At 49.7% G+C, this 25,775-nt stretch overlaps 2 protein-coding genes across 4 annotated transcripts; both read left to right on the top strand.

Moving 5' to 3' along the window:
* Nucleotides 1-3,200: 3,200 nt before the first annotated feature.
* On the top strand, nucleotides 3,201-17,497 carry TMEM209 (transmembrane protein 209). 2 transcript variants are annotated; one of them, XM_052790438.1, is made up of 16 exons: nucleotides 3,209-3,355; nucleotides 4,391-4,443; nucleotides 5,156-5,295; nucleotides 5,410-5,468; nucleotides 6,244-6,375; nucleotides 7,374-7,612; nucleotides 7,896-8,100; nucleotides 8,758-8,933; nucleotides 9,654-9,725; nucleotides 10,824-10,920; nucleotides 11,884-12,009; nucleotides 12,470-12,567; nucleotides 14,558-14,672; nucleotides 14,764-14,861; nucleotides 15,530-15,603; nucleotides 15,972-17,497. In XM_052790438.1, exons 2-16 carry the CDS (start codon nucleotides 4,399-4,401, stop codon nucleotides 16,024-16,026), a joined length of 1,731 nt encoding a protein of 576 aa, XP_052646398.1. In that variant the 5' UTR covers nucleotides 3,209-3,355; nucleotides 4,391-4,398; the 3' UTR covers nucleotides 16,027-17,497. The 2 variants fall into 2 exon arrangements, with proteins under 2 accessions (XP_052646399.1, XP_052646398.1); XM_052790439.1 differs by lacking the exon at nucleotides 4,391-4,443 and having other exon boundaries at nucleotides 3,201-3,355.
* Nucleotides 17,498-18,475: 978 nt separating this feature from the next.
* LOC128143502 (uncharacterized) lies at nucleotides 18,476-24,987 on the top strand. Of its 2 annotated transcripts, XM_052790792.1 has the most exons (20): nucleotides 18,476-18,574; nucleotides 19,041-19,187; nucleotides 19,274-19,395; nucleotides 19,525-19,633; nucleotides 19,729-19,845; nucleotides 20,025-20,092; nucleotides 20,181-20,303; nucleotides 20,460-20,645; nucleotides 20,751-20,853; nucleotides 20,944-21,085; nucleotides 21,165-21,348; nucleotides 21,474-21,573; nucleotides 21,658-21,776; nucleotides 21,924-21,961; nucleotides 22,177-22,289; nucleotides 22,383-22,531; nucleotides 22,755-22,849; nucleotides 23,158-23,236; nucleotides 23,524-23,632; nucleotides 24,006-24,987. In XM_052790792.1, the coding sequence occupies exons 1-20, from the start codon at nucleotides 18,511-18,513 to the stop codon at nucleotides 24,077-24,079; spliced, it is 2,241 nt and encodes a 746-aa protein (XP_052646752.1). In that variant the 5' UTR covers nucleotides 18,476-18,510; the 3' UTR covers nucleotides 24,080-24,987. The 2 variants fall into 2 exon arrangements, with proteins under 2 accessions (XP_052646752.1, XP_052646751.1); XM_052790791.1 differs by having other exon boundaries at nucleotides 22,177-22,531.
* The last annotated feature ends 788 nt before the right edge of the window (nucleotides 24,988-25,775 follow it).

Below are 25,775 nucleotides of genomic sequence, written 5' to 3' on the forward strand. Positions count from 1 at the left end.
AGTCTGGACCTCTGTTGTTGCCCCTATTTAAAAAATGTTCTTGCAACCAAGATACAGCGTAGTAATGTCTCCTATCACAGTTAGGAAGGAAGAGGCAGCCTCTGTCTTTGCCGTACCCACACAGCGTGACTGAGCTCAAGCCCAAAGTCCCCCCCGTCTCCCATCCTCTCAAAATAAGTGTTTGGCAATTCAGTAGGAAGGGGGAAGAGAGGGGAGACAACCCATGCTGGACTGAGCTTTTCTTGTGCTCCTGCTGGCCCACTTGTCCCCTCTGTCCTCTCCCCTTACATTCTGCATTGCCCCCTGCTCTCTCACAGGGTCCTGGACATTTTCCATAATGCTTTTTTGAACTCTACACGTAACTTGCAAAACTCGTATTTACCTTTTGAATTGCTCTCCCTTTTGTCAGAATATAATCTTTTATCTTGGACTTTCTGGAGAATCTGTTTCAGGGAAATAACATTGTACAGATGATGTTACTTAGAACAACATATAAACATTAATTCCTTATATAATGCTAATTCTATAAAGCGTGTGTGAGCTTGTGAGAGAGGCCCTGGGACGCGAGGCTGGCTGGTCCTCACACAGCTACGGCACAGGGAGCAGTGCCAGCCCCTGCCCCAGGAAAACGCAGCCAAGAGGGGAGCCCTCATGCCTTCGCCATTTCTACAGAGACTCTCAACAAGCCCATATTCCTCGGAAATCCCACACACATTTCGCCTTTGGATAGAAATGTTTCCTTTCTCATCATCTTGAGCTAGAGCTGTAACACCAACATGGCAAAGGGCTCCGTCTGCAACTCATCTCCTAGATGATCAAAGTTAATTGGCTATAAAGCAATTAATTTTGGATTACTGGTGAGAGAACTATTATTTCTGTAAGTAATGGATTATTTCCATGTTCCTAATCCACAAGGCACCTTGGGTATGCCCTGGATAAAGAATGAGTAGGGATTTCAGTATGTGGCTCACCATTTGTAGATGTGACTGGCACCATTTTAGAAGCAGAACCCTCATTTTGATCTCTCTGGAAAGTCTGCAGCTATATGCCAGTGCAACAACACTGACTGCAGTGGAGCTACTTATTTCCAACTCAAATTTCCTTAAATTAGGAAATGAAGACCTTCAACTTCCCAGGGTTGTCCCCAGATTTCATGTGTTTGAGTCATACAGCAGTTTATAATGCACCACACGCTCCATCGGATCATGTTTTAGCTTTGCATTTTAGGACAGCAAGCACACAGATGAATTGTAACTGGTAATAACAAGAAGGGTACTGGGAGAGATACAATCAGTTACCTATACCTGGAGATTAAAGACCAGTTCTAACAGTGACATCATCCCATGAGATAATTATAAATAACAACTTCCGAGGTTGTGAAAGCCTTTTAGGCAGGAAAGTTTTGTGTAAGCCCACAATAACCTTCTGCTAAGAGCCAGCAGGTGTCAGCAGAAAACACAGAATTAAATATCTTACTCGAGCACAACAGACAAGACAGATAATCAAAATGCCAGCACAGGAGCAGAGGAGGATTTTCCCTCTGATCCCCCCAAAGCCTTCCTCATCATCATCATATTGCCTTTCATCTGGTTTCTGATGAGCGCCAGAAAGCACGGGGTCATTCTGCCAGTAATACCACCCAAGAGAGGAAAAAGGGTATCCCATGGAGCCTCGTCGCTGGACCTGGGACATGGGGCTGTCCCCTCTCCAAGGGGCAAGCGTTTCCGCGTTCGGAGCAGCCCCTCGGCAACCCGTTACCCAGCTGACCATCTCATGTTTTGGGGATTTTGGGTGGGATTCATCTCCTCTCACTTGAGCTGTGTCAAGGCTGGGAATTGCACCACAAGAAGACTCCTCTTCCTCTGTAACTGATGAAAAGCGATTCACCCCATCCTCGCATAGCTGTTTGAGACTAGAAGGCCAAAGTAGGTTTTTAACAGTCCTTCAATATTATCTCCATTTCATGCTTTTCTTGCTTTCATCCTCTTGCTTAGGAAATGAGTCAAAGTCAAGAGACTTTCAAACCAACTGAATTCGCCCATTGCCGTAGATCTACCAAATGAACTTTCAGCCTGTTTAAGTTTCTCTCCTCCCTTTCTCCAACTGTGTTTTTATTACCATGTGTTTCCTATAACCAGCTCTTTATAACAGAATAACACATTCCACCAGCCTTTACAGTGGAGCAACTTGGAATATTCTGCATTTACCCAAATTGGAAGCAGAGTGGGGAAAATTAAGAAATAGACTGGATATCCCAGATAAGCAGAACATCCCAGATAATCTTCCTTTTGCAGAGCTGCTGTCCCTGTCTTGTACGAGCTGTTGCAGCCACCTCAGCTCAATATGCTTCCCCGGGCCAGGTCCAGCTCCTCTCACCTTGCTGGTTCCCAATTCTTCCCATCTGTAGACATACCCTGCTCTTCTTGCCTCAAAAGGCCGTATCACATGAAAATGTCACTGAGATTAAGTCAGTATGTCACCACACTGGCAATGTTGCGCAATTTACCACCCAGTCATACGAGACAAGCTTGTCACCCAAGCCACCCTGTCCAATGGGACCACCTTTACCTCAGGTAATACCTTCTGGATACACCGATTTAGCACGAAATTCACACAACCCTCTTCATTTACAGGATTTTAGGACAGAAATATGAATTTCCACCCGTACAGCGCGCAGACAGACCCAAAATGTCAAACATTGGAATGGGCTGCCCAGGGAAGTGGTTGATTCACCATCCCTGGAGGTATTCAAAAAGCGAGTGGACAGGGTACTCCAAGGCATGGTTTAGGGGGCATGGTTAATGGTTGGACTTGATGATCTTGAAGGTCTTTTCCAACCGAAATGATTCTATGATTCTATGAAAATCTTTAACTGTTGACCTTGGCAACGCACGCTCTGATATACATCACTACATGCAATCAATTAATTTAGTTATACAGCTAACTCGGCATAAACACAGCAACGTTTGGCTCTGCACGACAGCGAGTTAGCCGGTCTCCCCCCCCCCCGCCGCCATCTTCACACCTCCCGCGGCGCGCAACAACATGGCCGCCCGCCTCACGCGCCCCTTCCCGCCAAAACGCGGCGCCCACCAACGGCCGCGGCGCGAGCTCCCCTGCCCTCCCAACAGCGACAGGCCCCGCCCCCTCCCCCCGCGCGCGGCGCGGCCGGTGACGTCGGCGGCGGCGCTCGCGCAGGCGCAGATGGTGCGGCCGGTTTCTCTCGCCTGTGTGAGGGCAAGCGATCTGCCGTGCTTCCCCCCCCCCTCCCCGGTTGGGAAAAGGGGGTGCCCCTGCCTTCCCTGAGGGGAATTGTGTGTCCCCTCACCTCCCCTGACCCTCAGTTCTGCGGCAGGTACTGTGACTGCCCCCCCCCCAGCACCGCCTGGTTCCTGGGGCCTGCACGGGGGGCTCTGAGGGAGGCTGCCTAGAGCCGGGCTGTGTCCGGCAGCGAGCCGCGGAGGCGTAGGGTCACCCGTGTATGACAGGGTTGTGGGCGGGTGGAGCTGTGGGGCCGCCTCTGTGTGATGGGTCAGGATGGGGGGGGGGGGATGTGGGGCCGCATCCGTGTGACAGGGGGCAGGATGGGGCGGGGGGGGGGGAGGTGTCGGGCCTCTTCTGTGTGACAGGGTTGTGGGCAGTGTGAGCTGTGGGGCTGCCCGTGTGTAGCGGTGAGGTCTGGGGGGGGGGGGAGAGCGGTGAGGCAGCTTCTCTGACAGTGGGGTCTGAGTGGGGGAGCTGTAGAGGCCCCCCGGGGTGGAGTGGGGCTGCTGGCTGGGGTGGAGATGTGAAGGCTGCCTGCGTGTGACAGCGGGGTCTGGGTAGGGAGAGCTCAGAGGATCCCTGTGTGTGTGTGCAGGGGAAGCTGTGGGGGTTCTTTGTCTGTGACAGCGAGATCTGAGTGGAGGGTGCCCTGGGGTCTTGGGCAAGGGGAGCTGGGACTATATGTGACAGAGGGGCATGCATGGGGGAAGCTGGGGGATTTGGGGAAAGAGGAGGTGTGGAGGACCTCCATGTGTGGCACTGGGGTCAGTGCCTTATGGGTTGTCAAGGTGAGGCCTTCCCTCATTACTATGCCTTAGTAGAAGAGGGCAGGGGGTATGGGAGGACATATTTTGGTCTGGAGGTGAAAACCCCACACCCAACCTTCCTAAGCAAGTAGAAAGGAACCAACTCTCACTTCTATTTCAGTGCCTTAACAGTGCAACTTCTGCTTCTGCAGGAGGACATGGTTCAGGGAGAGAAGCTGAGAATGTGAGGATGGGGGAGAGGATCTCTGCTTAGGGCTGCTACATTTGTCAGTGTGGGAAGGGAAGTCTTGGGGCTCAAAATGGGTCAAAACCCTGTCAAGAAAAGTACCAGGCAACATGTTCTTGTATAATTCTTCCAGTAATCCTGATGTTAACTATTTCACCGTTGAATCATTGTACCAGTAAGAAGCAGGTAATGTGATTTGGGGTTTGTATTTTTTTTTTAAGGTAGTAATGTACAGTTGAAGTATCTCTCCCAAAAAGCAAATTATTTATGTTCCCATCTAGTGAAGAATTATGTGACAAGTTTTTAAGCAAGTTGCAGGAAGGAACAGTAGCATATTTTGGTGACAAGACTAGCAGAAAAGGTCACCAGAGTTATTTCTTTCACATAAGGTGTTACTGGGCATAAAGCTTGCTACCTTTCAGATGTGGTGAGCCCACAGGAGGTGGCTGTACAGTCTGAAAATACTCTGTTACCTACTGAAATGAATGGGAATTTTCAATAAAAATACTGCAGGATTGTGCAAGGCCTTTCCTTCCTCTGTCTTCCTTTGCCTGGAGAAGGCAGGAGCTTTGTCTCTCACTTCTGAAGGATGTTATTTTTCAAAAATGAGGTTGGAATCTGTCTCTATCCTCTCATTTGTATCTCACTGGAGAAAATAGACGCTGTTGAGGTGACAGTGCTGGCAGTAGAGTTCGTTAAAGAAATATTACTTATTTTTACTGATAAAAAGAATCTGCTTTTTTTTTAAAACGCTAAACATGACTCTGGCTAAAGGTAAAGCCCATTTATATAGTTTGGTTTGGATTACTGCTTTTTTTTCTTTAATCTTGTGCTGACTGAGAATCTTACTGTATAAAAGTTAATGGATTTTGTCATTTCTCTGTGTTTGTTGTTACAGATAATGACACCAGAACAGAGTCCAGTGAATTCCCTCATCGACAGGACCATCAAGATGAGGAAGGAGACTGAAGCCCGGAAAGTGGTCTTGGCCTGGGGACTCCTTAATGTGTCTGTTGCGGGCATGATATATACCGAAATGTATGTTAATTGTTACATCTGATTCAAACAAGCAAAGCATCTACTTTGTATATCCCTAAGTATTTCCTGGGACTGAATTGTTGCAAGAAGGTAACTTCTTGGTTTTCTTTTCAGGACTGGAAAACTTATAAGCTCGTATTACAACATCACATACTGGCCACTCTGGTATATTGGTGAGTTGCTGCAGCATTTAAATTAATTTTCAGGGTTCTTTTCTTTTTTCACTTGTCAGCTTTATTGCTGGGGAGGTCATTTTTAAGCGAGCCTTGGTTTTTTTTCTTGGTGTGATGTTTTGGTTTGGTTTTTTTTTTTAAATTTAAACCAAAACTTTGTTTTGCTTTCTGTTATCTCCCTTGAAACTGTTGGAATTCCATCCTTTTTAGTGACAGGTAAGGAGTATTAACAGCTTTCTTAGATATATCATGAAAGGGCATGAAGAACTTGCTTGATGCATTAAATCTGTTTAATGTGTGGAGAGCACTGCAGATTTTACTGCTGTGTTGTACCATGAGTGTGGATGGCATTTCACAATAATTAAAGTTTGTTTCAGAGGAGAAGACTAAGCCAGCTGTATTGAATACTATTAGAAGATGAAGTGAGGGGGAGAAAAATCATGAGATGAGTGACAGATGATTTGACAAAAGATGATTTTTGAGAAATACTGCAAAACTTCAGTGCAGTAGTTTATGTCCCTTTTGGAAAATGACCATCCATTTTTAAAAATTCCATTTTAGCAATATAAATTCATCTCAATAAAGAAAGGAAAATTATCTCCAATGGTTCTTGCATAAGAAGGTGAAGAAATCTTAGCTACTTGCCCAAGTTCGTACTTATTGATAGCACTAATAATGACCTATTTTTAATGGGCATATGCCTGTTTTTGCAGATAACACACTTTTATTATTCCCCATGCTCAAGCTTTGGTAAAAACTTCTGTGTTTCTTCTAGAACTTGCATTTGCATCTCTGTTCAGCCTGAATGCTTTATTTGATTTCTGGAGGTACTTCAAATACACAGTGGCACCGACGAGCTTGGTCATGAGTCCTGGCCAGCAGACCCTGCTGGGGTTGCAGAATGCAGGTGGGTGTAATAAACCTCTCTGGCAATCTTTTTTATTCTTTTTTTTTTTCTTTTGAGATGGTATCTTTCTCAATGGCAGGATTCTTCAGTGAAGTGAGTTCTGAATTACCTCATCTGACATGAGCGGTAAACTGAATTACCTGCAGTGTATTAAAATTCACAACATTGAGTAGTAATTTGATGAGTGTTTGTGGGGAGAACTGGAGGGGGAGCAAACACACACAGTGAAAAAGGACAGGATGACAGTGGCTGCTGAAGCACAGTGAGAGACTCGAACATTGTGAGGTTGGACAAGGAATTTGTAACCTATACACGGGACTAGGAGCAAGGCAGAGAGTGCAGGTTTATATTTACTTTTGATATCCTACTAATATCATGCTGGATAACGAGAACCAAATTAGAGGGACAGACAGACTTTCCTGCGAAGTCTGAAAATGACAGCCCAAAAAGCAGTCGTTCAGAAAGTTCTTGAATATCAAAGCAAAGTTTTAAAATACAGCAGAACCTGACAAGGTAAGTAAACCAAAAGCAAAATGCTAGCACAGTGGTATCACAGACTGCTAGTCTGCTCCTAGAAAACAGGAAGCAGATAGGAGTAATGCTGTATCACCAAAGTTCAAGGATCTCATATGTTTATTTGCACAGATAAATTAAGACATTCAATATGCTAAAGATGCATGAAGTTGGGAGGCAGAGTAGCTGATGAAAAGGTTACAGAAGCCCCCTGGGTTTTGCAAGGTGCCTGGTAACATTTAACAGAAATCTGAAGCTGTAGGATTTGTACTGACTTGTGGTCTTGTGTCTCAGGCTTCTCTTTTTTTCCATCAGTGGCTTGACTGCTGAGTTCTGTAGGGGCCAGATTTTTCTAGTGTCCCTTCTAGCATCTTTATAAATTGCCTTAAGATAGCGTTGTGTATGCGTTTGTTGTGCATTTAAAGGGGGAGGAGAGTTTGGGGCTGCTGCATCCACAATGCTAATTCTGTTTTTCCTTATTGCAGCGGTACAAACAACTCCACCACGTGAGCTGGCAGCAAAGAAAGTCCCGTCTTCGACACCTTCTCCTCCGATCCAGGGTCAAAGCGTGTTGAGTTACAGCCCGTCCCGCTCCCCCAGTGCCAGTCCAAAGTTTACTACCAGTTGTATCACAGGGTACAGCCCTCAGTTACAGGCTCTGTCAAGCAACAGCGCTTCTTACGGCAGTGCTGTAACCTACTCGCCAAGCAGCAGCTACAACAAGGTAATGACCAAGACAGCTCCCAAGGGTACAGTTTGGTCCTTGTGTTGTGCCGTATGCTATCGAAGGTGAGCAGCAGCCAGCGGAGAGTTGTGTACATGTGTGTTTGTTCCTTTTGCAAAGTAGATGCAAATTTGTCGTATCGGGATTTGTGTTTTTTCCCTAGTGTCACTTCATTTGTTTTAGAGTGGCTAATTTGTTTCAGAACAAAGCAAAAATAAGAACCTAAAATGTAAATACAAAGTAGAAAAGAAATGACACAATTGTCTGGTTTTATTCACCCGAGGTTTCCAGCTTCAGCCCCTCTCCTGGTGGATCACCGTACCCTATGAGTATTGGACCAGTGGAAAGTGGCGGGCTAAGGTCTCGTTACCGCTCTTCACCCATTCACTATAATTCTCCCACTGGCAAAGAAGACTATATGACAGAGCTCAAGTCGCTGGACACCTTCCTTCGAAACGAAGAAGAGAAACAGCACAGAGTTCAACTAGGTAAATAAACAAACTGATTTGATCGGAAAAGTTTGGCAATGAGAAGGTGGTGGTTTTATTTGAGATTGGCTTTTGCGGATGAGAGAAGTTGCAAAGGATTCCAGTGTACTCGTACTAGTGAATAGACCTAACTCATTTATGGTAATCACCTGTGACCTTGGTAAAGGCTGCTGCTGAACAGTTTGGTCTTCTACTGAGTAATTAGGACATGAGGTAGGATGCCATTGTTTCTACATGTCTCCATGGCTTAGGAGCTTCGGAAAGTTTTCCTCCAAAGTATTCCTTTGGATAGGATATATGCTGCTGTTGCAGCATATGGAAATGTGTGCTGATAGATTGTCTCTGTGGCATTTGTTGGCTGTAGTGGACCATGATAAGATGTCAGGCTTTATCACCTTGATGAGAGGGATATCTTGTGGAGAAGGCATTTCAGATAAAGGGGGTGAATTACCTGCAGGCAGTTTTTGTCCTGGATAGGGACAATCAAGGGTGAAATCAGTGTTTATGCAGACTAACTTCAGTGTATGTATTCATGGCAGTTCATGTTCATGTCTGTTGTCAAAGCCTTAATACACTGACCTATTGTGCCTCTATTGTTGCTTCCGGAATTACTTGGCAGTAATTGTATGTGACTGTTTAATGTATGAATCGTTTCAGGAAGTTCAGATTCCAGCTCTCCTTCCAGCAGCCCAACTTTTTGGAACTACAGCCGTTCCATGGCAGACTATGCACAGATGCTGAGAAAGTTCCAGTATCAGCTGGCTTGCAGGTCCCAGGCTCCATCTGCACACAAGGACGAAGCTGATCTGAGCTCAAAACAGGCTGCAGAAGAGGTAAATTCAGCAGCAAGGTGGTCAAGAGGGAGAAAGAGGCCCCTAGAATGTACAGCTTCATGTAAAGGTTTGGATTTGAGCTGTATCAAGAATGTGGGAGGGGGAAATTCTCTAGCATTTAACCATCTTCATACAGCTTGCAAGACTCCTTGTCACTGTAAATGGACATTGCAAATTCTGAGTTGTAGTTGGAAAATTATTTCTCCCTCGGAGAGCAAGGCTTATGCTGGTTAAATACATTTGTGACGTAAAAACTGAGTTGAAACTGACCTGTATTTAACCCAGTGGAACAGCTGAAGGATATAAAGCACTGCCTTTTTGCTTGCGTCTGAAAGAAGTCTGATGCAAAGGAACACAATTCATGTGGCTTCAATTAAATTTGATCAATTTTCTTTATTTCCTACATTAACCTAATGAAGGTTCCATTCAAATACCTCTTAAATCAAGCCTACAATTCAGACCAATTTTATCCTAATAGAGCGGACGGCTTAAAACTGAATTTGGGCTCACTCAAGATGATTGTACTGTGAATAGAGAGTGGGGGTGTCATATGTGAAGCTGCTGTAGAAGTCACAGGATACAGCCAGCAGATGTATAAAAATTTTGCGAAAAATGCTCTTTGAATTACGTGCTGCAGTTAGTATCAGAAATTTTCGTAGACCCTAAAAACTCTTGGTATTCTGTTAAGTTCTCATATGTACTAAATAAACCTTTCCGTAGGTCTGGGCACGGGTGACAATGAACCGGCAGCTCCTTGATCACATGGATTCCTGGACCGCTAAGTTCAGAAACGTAAGTCCCATCTCTAAAGACTCCCTGGTTTTTAAGAACAAGCGCAGCAGAGTGGAAAACTACCTCCGTGTCCCCTGTATGCCGAAGGAGGCAGGAAGAATTGCAGTGTCTGTTTGAGGATTGGGGTGGGCTGGAACAAGGAGATAAAAACACAGCATGCTTGTAAGAGGGGACTGCTGAGATGCGTTTTCAACCTGACCTCGGGGTTTTGTATTCTGAAAACTTCACAGCTGTGAAGTTCATCCACCTTTGAATGACAAAAGCATCTCAGATATGACAAGATTTGGTTTTCCTTGCTGTAACTCAGATTGCTGAATTGATGTTTCTGCAGTATTTCTAACTCATTCTCCTGGGCTCAAAGCATAGAAAATTCCAACCCAAAGGTTGACTTTTTCTGACAGTCATAATAAAAAGCAAAAAGAAAAACCTTGATCTTATCAATAGGAATTGCTATAGCAGAGGGGACTTAATTGCACACTGTGGCAAAATAATTAGTAAATATAACTTTGAATTGCCCCTTCAGTCATAGCATCTATCAAGTATGTAGCTTTACAAAACAAGCTTGTTTTGTTTTGTTTTTAAATAGTAAGATCAGTGAAAAGCAAAGATTTGTATGAGATCCCTACCAGATTCCTGAGCATCTGTTCCTAAATCTAGGGCCAGCTTGCTTCAGTTTCCAAATCCTGTCACATACAAATCCCACATATAGTGTTTATCAGCTCCTTGATTTCCTGAAACAAATGTGAGAGGACCCATCAAAGTATAAATTATCTTTATGGTTGGACGGCTGTGCTTCGCAATACCCCTTTCCTCATTGTTCAGAAAAGCTTTATCTGATACTTTCTAGAGATTTGTTTTCCTGACTTCTTTACATTGAATTTTCTGGCCTTTTAGAAGGTAGTAGAGAGTCATTTAAACTCTGCCTAACTTGATATTCTAGTTTAATTACTTTCCTCCTTGGTTGCCTTCAGTGTTTCTATTGTTAAGCTTCTTTGTGATTGTAATGGTGATGATTAGTAGGATGTAAGCTAAGGGTTGGGGTTTTTTAACATTTTTGTTGCTTCTGACCTCTTGAATTTTCACATATTTCTTTCCTAGTGGATTAATGAGACTATTCTGGTGCCACTTGTCCAAGAGGTCGAGTCTGTGAGCACTCAGCTGAGAAGAATGGGGTGTCCAGAATTGCAGATCGGAGGTAGGATGAGGCAGTAGCTTTGGGGTTCCTGGTGGTGGTTGATAGAGGGCCGGCCACTCCATAGCTGGGGTGTTGAATAGGTGTTGTATAAATTAGGTTCGTTAAATGTTACTGTTCCATTTCTGCTCTATATTGGTGTGGTCTTTGTTCCGTGTCATGCATTTCATTAAGCTGGAAAGGTTCTTCATAAGACTTCTGGAAATACTGATGAAGTCACACTGATGCCTGTCTCATATAAAATTCATAAACCTCTCTCTTTTTTTTCTTTTTTTTTTTTTTTTCCCCCTAAACTTCCTGCTGGGGAATTACAGGCTCAAATTATCATTGATTATTGCACATTAAGCTGTCAGAAAACATTTCAAGGATAGATGTGCTATAAAGTGTCAGGGTCTCCCTATAAACTCTCAGTGTCTCCAGTCCTATGTGCTTTTCCAAATTCTTCCTTAGAATCGGCTGCTTTCTGAAAGAACTATTTTTTTAAATTCTGGTGAACTAACTGGAGTTCTGTTTTTCATGTCACGAAACAATTCTGAAGGAACCGCTTCTCTTGTTGCTTCAAATTTATATTCCCTTAACCAAGAAGTGGATTTGATATGCTGCATTTAAATCAAATTCACCTTTTGCTGGCTGTTTCTGGTAGTGTCTCCTCAAGGGCTGCATCCATTGTGATGCCTGCAGAAAAACTGGTCAATGCTGCCCTTGTCCCCACCTCATTACTCTCCCTCTGCTCTTCAAAGTGGATGTTGGTTCCTTGTAGCTTTTATGTTCTGTGATGCAAAGCAGACATCTGCTACTTTGTTAGAATTGAAATGAGCGTTTGGGGTAGTGTCACATGTTCAGTGTTTCTAGGACTTTAAATCATGCACCAAAAAGGAGAGCTCTTTGTAGCGACGCCTGGTAAGGGAGGTTGTTGGGAGTTCTGTGGTGGTCATAGCTGATGTACTGGCTCTTCTTGTGTTGCAGAAGCCAGCATCAGCAGTCTGAAGCAGGCAGCGCTCGTTAAAGCTCCGCTCATTCCAACCCTGAACGCTATAGTGCAGTATTTGGATCTTACACCAAACCAGGAGTATTTGGTCGAAAGAATCAAAGGTACGTGGTGTCACCGTACTGACTTTAAACCACTTCCGTTACCACGTCAAGTCATGGTGGCATCAGACGTTCCTTCAGTGGAGTCGTTTGAAGAGTCACGGCCGGGAGGAGAGCTGCTTTTAAACAGGAGAGATATTGCTTCACAGCTTTCTCTTTTTATAGCGATGGAATGATATGGGACTTGGATGTAACTTTGGGAATGTTTTAAAAAGCCTTATTTCTCATTTTCCTCCTGCGTGCTTGGGGTGCAAAGTGCTGGATTTAATCCCCTCATTAACTACAAATAAAAATCATCCTGTAAATTTATGTCCCCGTATTAGTATCTTTACAAGCATTTCATTAGCTGAATTTTTCCTATTTTGTTCACCGGAAACATGTATGAACCTCCTGAAACTAGCATAAAATACTGCTTTCATACACTTTCAACCTGCAGTAACTGAATAAATCTTGTTGCTTTCAGAGCTTTCTCAGGGAGGATGCATGAGTTCATTCCGATGGAACAGAGGAGGGGATTTCAAAGGCCGCAAGTGGGACACCGACTTGCCCACTGACTCCTCTGTAAGTTTTGAAAGATGTCTTGATACGACAGCTTAAAGTGGGTTGCCTTTTGGCATAGATTTTCAGGGGGCTAGTCAGTAAGTCTTTTGAGGAACATGGTAAAATCCTGTTAGCATCACTTACACAGGTAATCCCGTTGCAGTCGGTGAGATTCCATGGGGAATAATGCAAATGGGATTGGACATTGCGTAGATCACAAAAATGCAGTTGCATATCTTAGTCTTGGGCCAGGCTCTTACTTAAGACTCCTCTGAAATGTCTGTCAGATGACTACAGGGAGCAGCCTGGCAGGTGGGGATCTTGTTGGGGCAGTTCTCTTGCTATACTTTTTAAAAAGCAAAATGTCTGCCTTCATCTAAGAGTTTCTAATGCAAGGAAAACCTTTCACCTTTTTCCCATTTTCCTTTGCTATAATGGACAGAGGAAAAAAATGCAGATCGAGTGGCAGGACTGCTCTTTAATTTGGTAATATTTTGTGAGAGATCTGAAGATGGTGCATATCCTCCTTGAGAGAAGACTTGTAGTGATGCTTAGCCCGTTAATCTGAAAGGTCAGGAGGAAGAGCACCTCCCTGAGTGTAAACAGTGACTTGAAAATTCAGCTGAGGTAATTGAAATAATTGAAAGGAAGACCACAGAACAATTCAGGGAGTAGAAAACAGGCTTTACAGTGTGAGTCTTCAACTGAACTCTGTATCTGAAAGTAGAGTTAGGGTGATTTATTTTTTTTTCCCCACTGCAAATAGATTTTCAGTTACTTGGGAGAATAAAAACCAGGAGATCTGAATGTCAAAGCTTCACAGCTTTGCTGACAAATATATAATGAGATTCAATTGCTGGAAGCTGAAGTTGTACAAAATCAGTCGAAATAGGACTTGATTTTTTCTGTTTGTGAAGATGATTAAATATTTGGTAGTGACTGGCCACGGAGCAACTCTTCGTGTCTCAATAGACAGCAGGGTGAGCAGCTCCAAAGGGTTTAAAGATCATGAGACAGAGTAGCGCACCCTGGAATTCAGTCTTCTGTCAAAACCAGCTGGGAGAGGTAGTGTTGGGCGGTATATTAAACTTGTAAGAATTCTAGGAAAGAAGTTCTGATATAACAGGTTAAAATAAACACTTGCCATGAAGTTTTGACATGAACTTACTCAAGACAATTACTATAAAAAAAAAAAATTACACAATTTCGCATTTATGTTAATCACGCTGCAGGTGACACAAATCTGTGATTTCCAAGGTGCATCTCCCAGATTTCTAGAGACTTTTGGCATTTAGCCCAGAGAAATTCTTTTGTTTTGTCCTGTTTATATATAATGAACACAGAAAGTACCAGATTGCAGATAATTTGGTGAGGTTGCCCACATAAAATGTTGAGAACTCTGCGGGAAGGGTTAAAACACGACTAGCAGGCTGTGGCATGGTTTTCTGGGTTCTAGGACTTTATTTCAAAATTTTGGCATTCTTAATAAGACCCAGGGCCAGCTCAGGTTTTTCCAGTGATTTTTGTTTTGCCTTTCGTGAGGAAAAAGGAGAAATTTGCTCGATAGGTGTGGTGTCGGCGAAGCTGTAGTTTGATTTCATCTGCCCTTCTCAGCCAAATCCTTGCAGCTAGTGCAGAACCCATCACTAAAACAGATGGCTTGGAGTTCATGGCCTAAATACACTAAGTTTGCCAAATTCTGCAAGATGCCAGGATAAAGTTGCTTGTGCGGGAGCTGCGCTCCTGACGTGCAGCAGCAGTTTTATCGCATTGTGACTGACGCTGTTTCACTTACTGGAAGAAATAAACTTGCCTTCATGCCAGCGGCATGCCTGAACGGTTGAAATCTCTGCTTTAAGCATTGAGCTGCCTCAGGCTCCTAAACAGAGAGGGGTTAAGTCAGCGTTGCAATCACAGGCTATCAAATACTGTAACTAACGCCTGAGATTCTGGCAAGAAAGCTGCTGTATTTTTAAGGACGCTAAAGTGAGATTTGTTTTCCTTTGCCCAGATCATTATGCATGTATTCTGCACTTACCTCGACTCCAGGCTGCCGCCTCACCCCAAGTATCCCGACGGCAAAACCTTCACTTCCCAACACTTCATTCAGACCCCGGATAAACCAGGTACTGGCACTCACATTTATCTGCTCTTTGCCTCTTGGATGATGCCAGCGCCTTTGAAATCCCTGTCGTCTCTTAAACTTTTCATTCGCAGACACTTCAAATGAAAACGTGTTTTGCATCTACCAAAGCAGCATCAATCCGCCCCACTACGAGCTGATCTACCAGCGCCACGTCTACAACCTACCCAAGGTAGGAGGGTGTTAGTGTTCTTCTTCTGCTGTCAGGAAATGGTTGGCAGGTCTGATTTGGGGTTTTTTTTAGGTCCTAGCCACATTTATTGACTATTTACACGTAGGCCGGCCCAATGCAGGAAGTAGACATTAGCTTGGTCTTTGACCACAACATGGTACTTAGTCTGCTACTAAGTAATAGCTTTAGTATCTATTTGAGATACAGAAGTACTGTGGCCGCAGCTTCCTCTTGTTCATTTTCTGACAATTTATTTTAAAATACTGAGTCATGTAATCCCTGATCCCTTATCGCACCTTAAGGCCAGCGAGCCCGGTGCTTGTCCGTAGGAATTCTGGGGGGAAGCTTCCAGTCTCAAAACAGTGAAATTCGCCTGTGAATTTTAATTTTATATTGATCCCTGTTTGTTGCTGGATCTCTGCTTTCCGAAAAGTTCCAGCATTTAAAGTATTTGGAAATGATAATCCAGCCAAAAACCACGTTTGGTCTTTTTCTGGTATTTACCTAATTGAAAAAAGTAAAGTATTAAGGCAAAAAGCCTGACAATCCACCCCATAATGCCGCCCCGTGATGTCTTTCTCTGTGGTTGCTTATTCTGCCTGAAATACTGCTATGATTTCTTGTCAGTGACTTGATTTCTAAGTTCTTTTCTCCTCCTGTGGATTCAGGGCAGAAACAACATGTTCCATACCTTGCTTATGTTTCTGTATATCATAAAGACAAAAGAATCCGGCATGCTGGGGTAAGTAACCGACGTTACCTGCCATCACGCTGCGTACGAGATGTGAACGGAGCGTCCTGTTTTGAAGCGCCTTGTCTGAAGGCACTTCAAACTGAAATCGCTACAGCGGGATCATATTGGTGGTGTTAAAATCATCTTCTCGTTTGAAACAATCGCAGCTTTTTCATAAAATGGGGTCAATCTGACGTGTGTGAGCAATAAAAGCGATGTCCAGATTCCCCTTCGTTCTGAAAGAGCCACGCTCAATTCACGGCAAAGCGCCTGCGTGTTAAAACGCCGAAGCATGGAATTGTTAGGTTTTCGGTTAATGTTTTAAACAGGCACTTTAATTTACATGTGATTTATTATGACAACTTTTGTTTGTGCAGGCGTGTCAATCTTGGTTTATCAGGAGTCAACGTTCTGTGGATTTTTGGAGAGTAACATCTCCAGCGGGATGCTGGTTCAGAGGAACTATGCTCCTCTGGCAAGATGAACTGAGCGGCACCGTTACATTGTTGACTTAAACGCGGACTTACTATGAAACGGGATAATTGAAGCTCTGCTTTGTGGGAGGAGGGGAAGCATTTGTAACTCCTGTGCGGGTTTTGTGACGATATTATTTAAAACATTTCACGGTCAAAACGCTACTACGTATGAACACCAGGCGGGTTTTCTTTTTCCGGCTCCTCACCTGAACGAACCCTGTTCAAAAAGCCGTTTGTTGTTTCTCTTCCACGGATCTGTCAGTGCTGTCACCGCTTAACTGATCTTGGGACTAAACTCCAACCGCCTTGGAGGGCTGGAAGAGCCCTCCCGAGGTTGTGCACAGCTGCCAGCGAGCCGTCACTTGGAAAGATACAGCAATTTGGCCAACTTCGGGATGCAAGAAATTCCAGATAGGCACGAGAAGAGCCAAGTCAAAAAGTTGAGACTCGTTTTGGTTCATTTTATTATGTATGATAAGAGAAACGTTATTTTTTTTATCCCTGGCTGTTGGTGTAATTGGGTTTTCTGACCCCATGAAAAGGTGTGAAGGAAAGAGAAAACCACGTTTGACTTGCTGGTTTCAGTAAATAAGATTTTTATTTTTATTTTTTTGTACAAAGTAAGCATGCCACCTAACATTGGCAGTCTTGTGAGCTCTGAAATACCGGGTGCCTTTGGTACAACCACAGCGTTACCCTGCCTTTGCTTTTTAATTGATTTTTATGGCTCCTGTCAGCTTTTTTTGCTAATAACCTCTTATTTTGGGAGCCTTACGGACTGCCACATGGCTTTCAGCACCTCGGCGAGAGACCCGGCTGTATAAACCCACGGACTTTTTAAGTCCCTGCTTTTGGGGATGTACCTTTTGCGGGGAAAAAAACACTTGGATTTCTTTCAAAGAAGAGGTTATTTGATATTTGCCGAAAACCTTTTTATATAAGGGAAGAATCTGTTGTAAATTCTGGCAAATGAGGGTTTTAGAAGTGTATGTAGTTAGTTTTAGTAGTTAGTTATTTTTTTAAAGAGGGGTAAAAATTCCTAAGCCCCAAGATGCTGAAGATCTTTATGAGCTGAAGACAAGGGTGAACAACATCGTCGTAAACTTGTACATCTAAGACATGAGAATTACCCTGGCTTGTTGCCGGGGGCGAGAACACCACGTATTTTGTTACAATAATGTATTTTTGTACTGTATTTTTTACTGCTGGCCTCAGGCACGCACTGCTGGGAGGAAAAAAGAGGAATTTACCGTGCTCGGGGCAGGTGTGCTCACTTTTTTATCTCTGGGGGGGAGCTGCTGTTTTTTGGTGCGAACTGACTGTTACTGTCAACTCCGACTCCCCAGGGAGGCGCGGGGTTTTTCCGAAGGGACTGATAACAAAATGGCTCATTTGGTTCCCATATTAAATGAGTTCGTTTTATTAAACGCTTGTTTCGAGTTTTTCCTGCGGTTCAGCATCGATGTACCAAGGAGGAACATTCAAGAACCCCAAATCTCGCACCCTGAAGGCCGCGTGGGGCTGTCCCCGTTGCCTTTTGCCCCTCGAACTCAAGTTACTCTCGTGTGCAAAAGGCTCTTTACATGCAGAAATTTTCTTCTTTGACCAAAAAAAAATGGGTGTTTCTCGGGAAGAGCCCGTCCCGCTCTTGCAGCCCCGGGACCCTGCGCGCTCTCGGGATCCCCGCGCCCCTCTCCGGGATCCAGCGCAACCTCTTCCCCCCCCGGCCCAGGTCGTTTGTGCACCCCGATAAACCACGGTCCCTGGTCCCCAGCCGTCCCGGTCCCTGCGAACCCCAGTTCCCAGTGTACCCCGATAAACCACGCGCTACGGTGCACCGTACCCCCGGATAAACCGCGCACCCCAGTGCCGGTGCACCCCGGAATCTTCTGCACCCCGCTCCCAGCGCAGAGCCCCGTGTCCCCTCGTACACTCCGGATCCCCGTGCACCCCAGATTCCCGTGCACCCCGGATTCCGTGCACCCCAGATTCCCGTGCTCCCCGATCCCTTTTCGCACGGATACGTCGCTCCCCGCGCACCCCCGTCCTTGCGCACCCCGATACACCGCGCACCCCGCTCCCCCTGCACCCCCACACACCGCGCACCCCGAGTCACCCACCGCGCACCCCGGTTCCTCTGCATCCCCGTCCCTGTGCACCCCCGTACACCGCGCACCCCGGCTCCCCCTGCACCCCCGTGCCGGTCTAAACCCCCCCCCCCCTCCGTTCACCGTATCCCCCCCCCGTATCCCCGTTACACCGCGCATCCCCGCCCCCGGCGGAGGCGGTTCGGTCCCGGCTCCTCCCGCTGGGAAGCGGGGGCGGCTCCCGGTGCCCCGCCCGGCGCATGCCCGGCACCACCCGTTAAATACCGGCGGGCCGGGCCGGACCGACACCCAAACCGTCCGTCCCCCCCCCCTCCGGGACCACTGCCCCCGCCATGGCCAGCGAAGGTGAGCCCGGCCGCCGCCGCTGCTGTTGCTGCTGCTCGCAGGATGCGCCTGGTGAGCGGCGGGGGGGGTCTTTGGGGTCGGGTGGGCACCGGCGGGGGGGGGGTCCCCTCTCCCGAGCATCACACCGGGCACTGGGGGGGTCCCCCCCTCTCGAGCATCGCACCGGGGGGCATCCCCCCTCCAAGCCGGGCACCGGGGGGATTCCCCTCTCCCGAGCATCACACCGGGTACCGGGGGGCGTCCCCCTATGCTGGGCACAGGGGGGGTCTCCCCCCTCCTGAGCATCCCACCGGGCACCGGGGGGGTCCCCCTCTGCCGGGCACTGGGGGGGGTTCCCCCTCCCGAGCATCACCTGGGTACCACCCCAGGAGCTCTGTGTGTCCCCCGTGGGGTTTGGGGACCAGGGTGACATCCCAGCACAGCAGCACCCGAGTGTCCTGCAGCGCTGAGCCTGGGGCAGGATACAGCCCTAGTGTGACTTCAACCCCCCCCACACCCCCCCCTCACCCCCCCGCAGATGTCCCCAAGGCCACCGAGCCCCGGGGTGACAGCGATGGCCCCCGCCGGGGCTCCCTCTGCGACCGGCACTGTGCCACCATCAACAACGTGCAGGGTGACCTGGGTGACCTGGGCTGCCACCTGCACCGTCCCCGCGTCCCCCCAGGTAGGTCGGCCGTGGGATGAGCTGGACGCAGGGCAGCGGGGTGGGGGGGATCCCACACCCCTTGTCACCCTCCGTCTTGCCCGCAGCCCTGTCCCCCCCGTCCTGCTGCCAGCAGCACTCGGACGAGGTCTGCGAGAGCTGCGTGGTGAAAACCACCCTGACGGCCGAAAACGTCGTGGAGGCCAACAAGCTCTCCAACAACTACAAGGTGGGTGCCTGTGGCATGGGTGGGGGCACCCAGGGGTGCTCCTGGATGGCTGTAATGGGTTTTCTTTTTCTCATCCCACCCTCCAAAAAATAATAATAATAATAATAAAAAAAAAAAATCTCGCTGCAGTTTGGCTTCAAGAAATGGAAGAGCCACGTGACGGCGCGGCCCTGGGAGGACCGATCGGAGATCGTCAAGGAGCTCTACTCTGACCTCAATGTCATCCGGGGCTCTGGAGGTGGGTGGCCCTGGGGACAACCCTCTGCGGTGGCAGCGTGGATTTGGGCTGTTGCAGGTGACAACCGTCCCATCCGGTGCCTCCCGTCCCCGCAGGGTCCACGGTGACGTGTGGAAACGTCCTCTACCTGCTGCTCTTCGGCTGGTGGCTCTCGCTCCTCTATGTCCTTGTGGCTGCCATGATGTTTGTCACCATTGTGGGGGCTTCTTATGGTGAGTCCCAAATTTGGGACCCCCATGTGAAGGGCTGGGTGAGCCGTGGGTCTCCTGGCTGAGCCTGAAACGGCACTGATGGGTGCTGGCATCTCTTGGGTCCCTTCCCTGCGGGGTGGCCCTGTAGCTGGAGGGGACATGTGTCCCCCCCAACAGAGCTGACGCTCGTGTCCCCACAGGGTGGCTCTGCTGGGACCTGGCCGGGTATTTCCTCTGGCCCTTTGGCAAAGTGATCCAGAAAGTGGAGGTAACGGCGTGCCCCGAATTGGGACCCCACTGGGGGATAAACTGCGGTGTCCCATGCCGCACCCTGACACCCACCCCGTCTCCCCCAGGTCCCCAAATCCCAACGGGTGCTGGGCGCGTGCGAGGCCGGTGCGGGGGAGAGCTCGGCCCTGCTCGGTGGTCCCGTGCTGCGCCGCTGGCGCCCATGGTGCTGGGCAGATGCCAGATACTGGGTGAGCTCCACGCCGGACACGGTGACACCCCCCTCCTGAGCCTGGACACCCCGGGAGCCCCCCATCGTGGTGGGGATAGCACCCATGGGTGCCTCCGCTCCGCTGGGGTGGGTGTTTTGAGGGGGGCAAACCCTAAAGGCAGTTACCTGTTTGCAGCAGCGTGCCGGCGCTGTGGCGTGGCTGTGCCTGGGCTACCCAGCGCTGGTGCTGGCCCACGGGCTAGTGTGCGTCACCGCGTGGCTCCTCATCGTCCTCATCCCCGTGGCCAAGCTGAGCGCCCGCACTGCCGCCCGCGTCCTGCTGCTGCCCCCGGAGCGGGTGCTCGTCCGGCGCCTGAGAATGGTGGGTGCCTCTGTGTGGGGGCGAGGGTCCCACACCCCGCTCCGGGGTGGATTTTGGGGTGGGGGGGGATGCTCGGGGCAATGTCACCCACTTGTCCCTCTGCAGACGGAGGTGCCGCTGGAGGGGGAGGTGATACTCTGCTGCTACCGTGCCGTCAACCCCTACTACTACAAATACGCCGTGGACGGCATCAACGTCTTTGCTGTCAGTATCCTTTTGTGGACTGGAGTGGGGACGGTGGGGGGGCTGACCCCAAATCCCACCCCACCTCGGTCATCTCCTTGACCGGCCACCCCAGACCTGCTGCCGCTGGTGCTGGTGACACTGGTGCTGGGCTATGTGGACAGCCACAACCATTTGACCAGTTCCCCCATCAAGTTCACGTTGGCCCTGCTCTCCATCATGCCTCTGTCCTACTACATCGGGATGGCCATTGCCAGGTGAGCGGTGACAGGAGGGACGCTTGGGGGCAAGGTGGGGACACGTGCCAGCCCCGCTGACGCCCTCCTTCTCCTCCAGCATCTCGGCCCAGAGCAACTTTGCGGTGGGAGCGGTGGTGAACGCCACGTTCGGCTCCATCACGGAGCTGACCTTCTACATCACGGCCCTCATCAAGGGCTCGCGTGAGGGCAACCGCTGCTACGCCGAAATCGTCAAGTCGGCATTGACGGGGACGCTGGTGGGCTGCGTCCTCTTCGTCCCGGTGAGATGGGGCGGCACGCTCGTGGCGTGAGAGCGCCTGGTCTCGGCAGAGAGCCGGGAGGATGCTGTAAGCAAAGCTCCGATGAGGATTTTTTTGGGGGGGGGGGGGCTTTCTCCATCCCCAAGGGTCTGTGCATGGTGATTGGGGGCATCCGGCACCAGGAGCAACGGTTCAACAGTCGCTCGGCGGGCGTCAGCTCGGCTCTGCTCTTCCTCTCTGTGGGAGGTGAGTTGGTGATGGGGGTGTCCCCAGGTTTGGGGGGGGTCCCACGAGCGTGGGTGCCCACCCCATGTCCCTCCATCCCCGCAGGCGTCTTTGCCCCGACGCTCTTCTCCAAGGTGTACGGGAAGCTGGTGTGCGGCGAGTGCCACAACGTCACCCAGAACCCGCTGGGTCACTACCTCTGCCACAATTGCCACTTTGACCTGGTGAGTGAGGACGTGGACCCCTGACCGCTGGGGTTTGGGGTTGGGGATGCTCTGAGCCCACCTGGCTCCTGCTCTCATGCTGGGCGGTGGCAGCGGGACTGTCCCTTGTCCCCCGCATCCCCGTTGACGGGCACGCTCTCTCTGCAGATGGAGAACAACGGCACCCTCTACTACAGCCACGTCCAGTGAGTGTCCGCTGGGGTGGGGACAGGGTTGTCCCCACGTTGGGGTGGCATCTCCTGGGCTTGGTCATGGTCCCGCATCCCTCCCAGGTCCCCTCTCAGCCCCCAGTGAAGGGCTCTGATCCAGCACCCCACCTCCTCCATGCCCAGGGGACCACCCCTGGGGTCTCCACGCCAGACCCTGGTGGCACTGAGCACGTGTCACCCGTATCCCACAGACCCCTGGTGTACACGGTGTCCCTCCTGCTCCCTGCCGCCTACCTCATCGGCCTCTTCTTCACCCTGAAAACTCACTCGCACATCTACGACATCCACATCAGCGACTGTCACAGTGAGTGTCCCCAAACCGCAGGATGCCCCGGCTGTGGGGCTGGCTCTTCTCACCACCCCAGAGCGTCCCACCGCCTCTCTGCTCTTCCCCCAGTGCCTGGCCACCACCACAGTGCTGTGGTCCACTGGTCTCGCTGGCAGGCCCTGGTCATCCTCCTGCTCTCCACCCTCTGCATGTCAGCCTGTGCTGACCTGGCCACGGAGCACATCAGCCCCATCCTCACCAACTCCACCATCTCACAGGTGAGCGCGGGGACGGGGATGGTGGTGACCTGGGTTTGGGTGGCCCTGGGGATCAAGATGTGCCCTCCAGGGATGGGAACCTGCCCTGCCTGCGGGGTTCAGCCTCAAAAGCTGGGGGAAAGATGTTGAGATGCTCCACGCGCTGAGGAGCTTGGTTGCCCACAGCTTGGATGTGGTCAGGATCAGGCCATATGCGTGTGCTGATGTCACCTCTTCCCTGCAGTACTTCATCGGTGTCACTGTACTGGCGATGGTGCCTGAGCTGCCAGAGATAGTCAACGGCATCCAGTTTGCCCTGCAGAACAACCTGAGCTTGAGGTGAGATGGCTCAAAAGGATGGGTTTCGGGGTGTCCTCCTCCAGCGTGGTCCCTGTGCCCTGTCCCCGTCCCATAGCTGTGCCTTGGTGCCAGTGATGGGCTGCCCAGCTTCGTGCCGCTGGTGGGTCCGATCCCTGCCAACTTGCCCTCAAGGGGACTTAAAGCCACTCAAAAAATGGGGCCAGAACCAGGTTGGGTTGCACGATTTGGCTCCCCGAGGTGGATTTTTTTCTCACCCTGAGCTGAGCGACCTAAGGGCCGCTGGAGACCTGGTGCTTGGCAGCTCTTAAGTCCTCCGTCCTCCCCAGCATCGAGATTGGGAACTGCATCGCCGTCCAGGTCTGCATGCTCCAGATCCCCATCCTGGTGCTCTTCACCATCTTCTATGTGAGTACCCCCAGGACAGCCCCTGGGTGACCTCCCACAGCGGGGTTGGGGACACGCAGCACTCCGTGAGACGTGGCAAAGGCACGGCCGCCATCCCCAGTGTCTCCTCTCCTCTGCTCGGTGCAGGGGAAGATGGGGTCAGATGTCTTCTACCTTGGCTGATGCTGTCCCCAGCCCTAGGGACATGTGGCAAAGGGGGCTCAAGGGGTGACGTGCGAGTCTCCAGCCGCAGTTGGTGCAGGGCTGTCCTGGCTGGCCATAAATCCAAAATCCTCTCTGCCTCGCAGCCGACCAACTTCACGCTTGTCTTCAGTGACCTCCACGTCTATGCCAGCATGTTCAGCGTGGTGCTCATGAACTACATCTTCATGGATGGCAAATGTGACTACTTCCAAGGTGACCGCTCGCCCGTGAGGCTGCTGTGGGACTTGGTGTACCCACGTTCCCTGTGCTGATGGGGTGGGGGGCTCCTGGATACAGCCCTGGGGTCAGCTGGTTGCTGCAGCTCTTGGCCTGTGGTGGCTTGAGCAATTCTGGGGTCTTGGTTGACCATCTTGGAGGTGCTGGAGCTGCCACCCTGTAGCAGTTCCAAGGAGGATCGCTCCCTTTTCACCCTTAATAGGGAGTTTAAACCCCTTTTCATTGAGATTTTGCAGAGGACCATGAAAGTCCTCTACAGCGGGCTAATCCAGACCGCACCAGGTCTTAAAAGCAACCTCCCTCCTTGCTCCAGGGAGTAACCCCCTCCAACCTGCTCTGTCTGCCCTAGGCACGGTGCTGGTGATGGTCTACTTCATCCTCCTGGCTGTGTATTTCTTCGCCCCGTCGCCCAGTGGTTGCTGAGGTTTGGACTCTGCTTCCTCCAACCCTCCAGTTGGGTTCAGCCCTTGTCAGGGTGTTATCTGGTGTCTCAGGGACTCGGCCAGGCTGGCTCCGGTCTGGAAGCATCATTTGCTGAAGCTCCTGCTGCTGCCTGGCTCCCCCAGTGGGGTGCCACGGGGCTTCAGCGATGGGAAGGGTGGTGGCAACAGAAGCACTCGTGAACCAAGGAGCCTCAATGCCAGAGCACTTTACAGAGGTATTTCCAGCCCACGCCTGTGTGGTTGGAAGGAAAACTGTCCTTAGAGGAGGGTCTTGAAGGGGGTTTCTGTGTGGTCTCAAGGACAGACCCCTCCCTTGGGTTGTATTGCACTGGGAGAAGGTGCCTGGGAAGATCCTCACCCTTCCAGGCAATGGGTGATCCTGGGCCTGGAAGGGACTTGTGTCTGGGGATCACACAGGGCTTCTTGATCGTACTAGAAATGCACCAAAAGGTATTTTTCAGCTGTTTTGTCATTAAAGCAGTTTGTACAAAACCAGAAAGAAGCTCGTTTCTCCTTAAACAAGCCTTCGGTCCCTGTCTGAGCCCCTCTGTGCCCCCCACCCGGGTCAGTGATGGTCTTGGCGTGATGGCTACTTGGTGGCCACCAAGGCTGGCTCTCAATGGTGTGGGTGTTGGGCACCAGCGATGGCTCAGTTGGAGCCAGCGTCCCTGGGAGCGGAGCACGACAGCACTTAATGTCCTCTGTCACAGCACCAGAGCAGGTGGCAGGGGAGATCCACCCCTGTGCCGCAGGGACAGAGCCAGCAGTGGGGTGGCTGTGGGCTCCAGCTTTCTCCGTGACACTCCCTAAGCTCCAGCTCTTTGTTTTCAGCCTGGTTTTGTCTGACTGTCTTAGGTCGTCCTTGCTCAGAGGTCTTTTAACAGGTTCTTAAGAAGGGTCAGGGATGCTCCCGGTGCCGTTCGCAGGGTACGAAGTGTGACGTGCCGGGGACCGGCTCATCTCCCTCTGTGAAGGGAAACACCAGCAGGCGAGGTGAGAAGACAATGTGGGTGGCTTGGGCTGATTTATTATCAGAGCTTAAAAAAAAAAAAAACCCAAAGCAAAACAAAAAACCCAACCCAAAAGCAAAACACTGACAGATACAGAAATACAGGCAATGTGGCTCCTGTGCCCCTTCTCCATCCCCAGCCCCGCAGGGATGTACTTCGGCATAAAAACTGGGGATGGGAGCGCTGCCTGCGATGCGAGTGTTGGACTCCAAAGAGTCTCATAGTCAATGGAGAAACAGGACTAGACTTTAAACAGCCCACAGTAAGGCAGGCAGCAGCCTGGGATCCCCCTCCTTCCCAAAGGAGGGCAGCTGCTCGTTAGCAATTAATAATGCTGCTTTATCAAGCTTTTCTTTGTTTTCCTACTATAGCATCGGTATGGACAATCCTGCTGTTGTTCATACAGACATTTGGGAAGATTCCTGGGCAAGTACCCAGAGTTGGCTGACGGCTGCAGCTGGGCTCAATGGCACAGGGCAGTAAGAGATGGAAAAGGAGTAGGATGGGAGGGCAGAAGATGATGGCACCGAGCAGGTTCTACATCTCGCCTGAGGCTAAACAGACAACATCTGCCCTGGGGTGAGGGATGCTTGGGACTTCTGGAGCCAGATCCAGCCTTTGTGTTTGGGAAAGCACGGTAGGGCCAGCACTGCGGGTTCCTTCCCT

The sequence above is a fragment of the Harpia harpyja genome, chromosome 6, assembly GCF_026419915.1.
Source record: "Harpia harpyja isolate bHarHar1 chromosome 6, bHarHar1 primary haplotype, whole genome shotgun sequence".
Classification (NCBI taxonomy): domain Eukaryota; kingdom Metazoa; phylum Chordata; class Aves; order Accipitriformes; family Accipitridae; genus Harpia; species Harpia harpyja.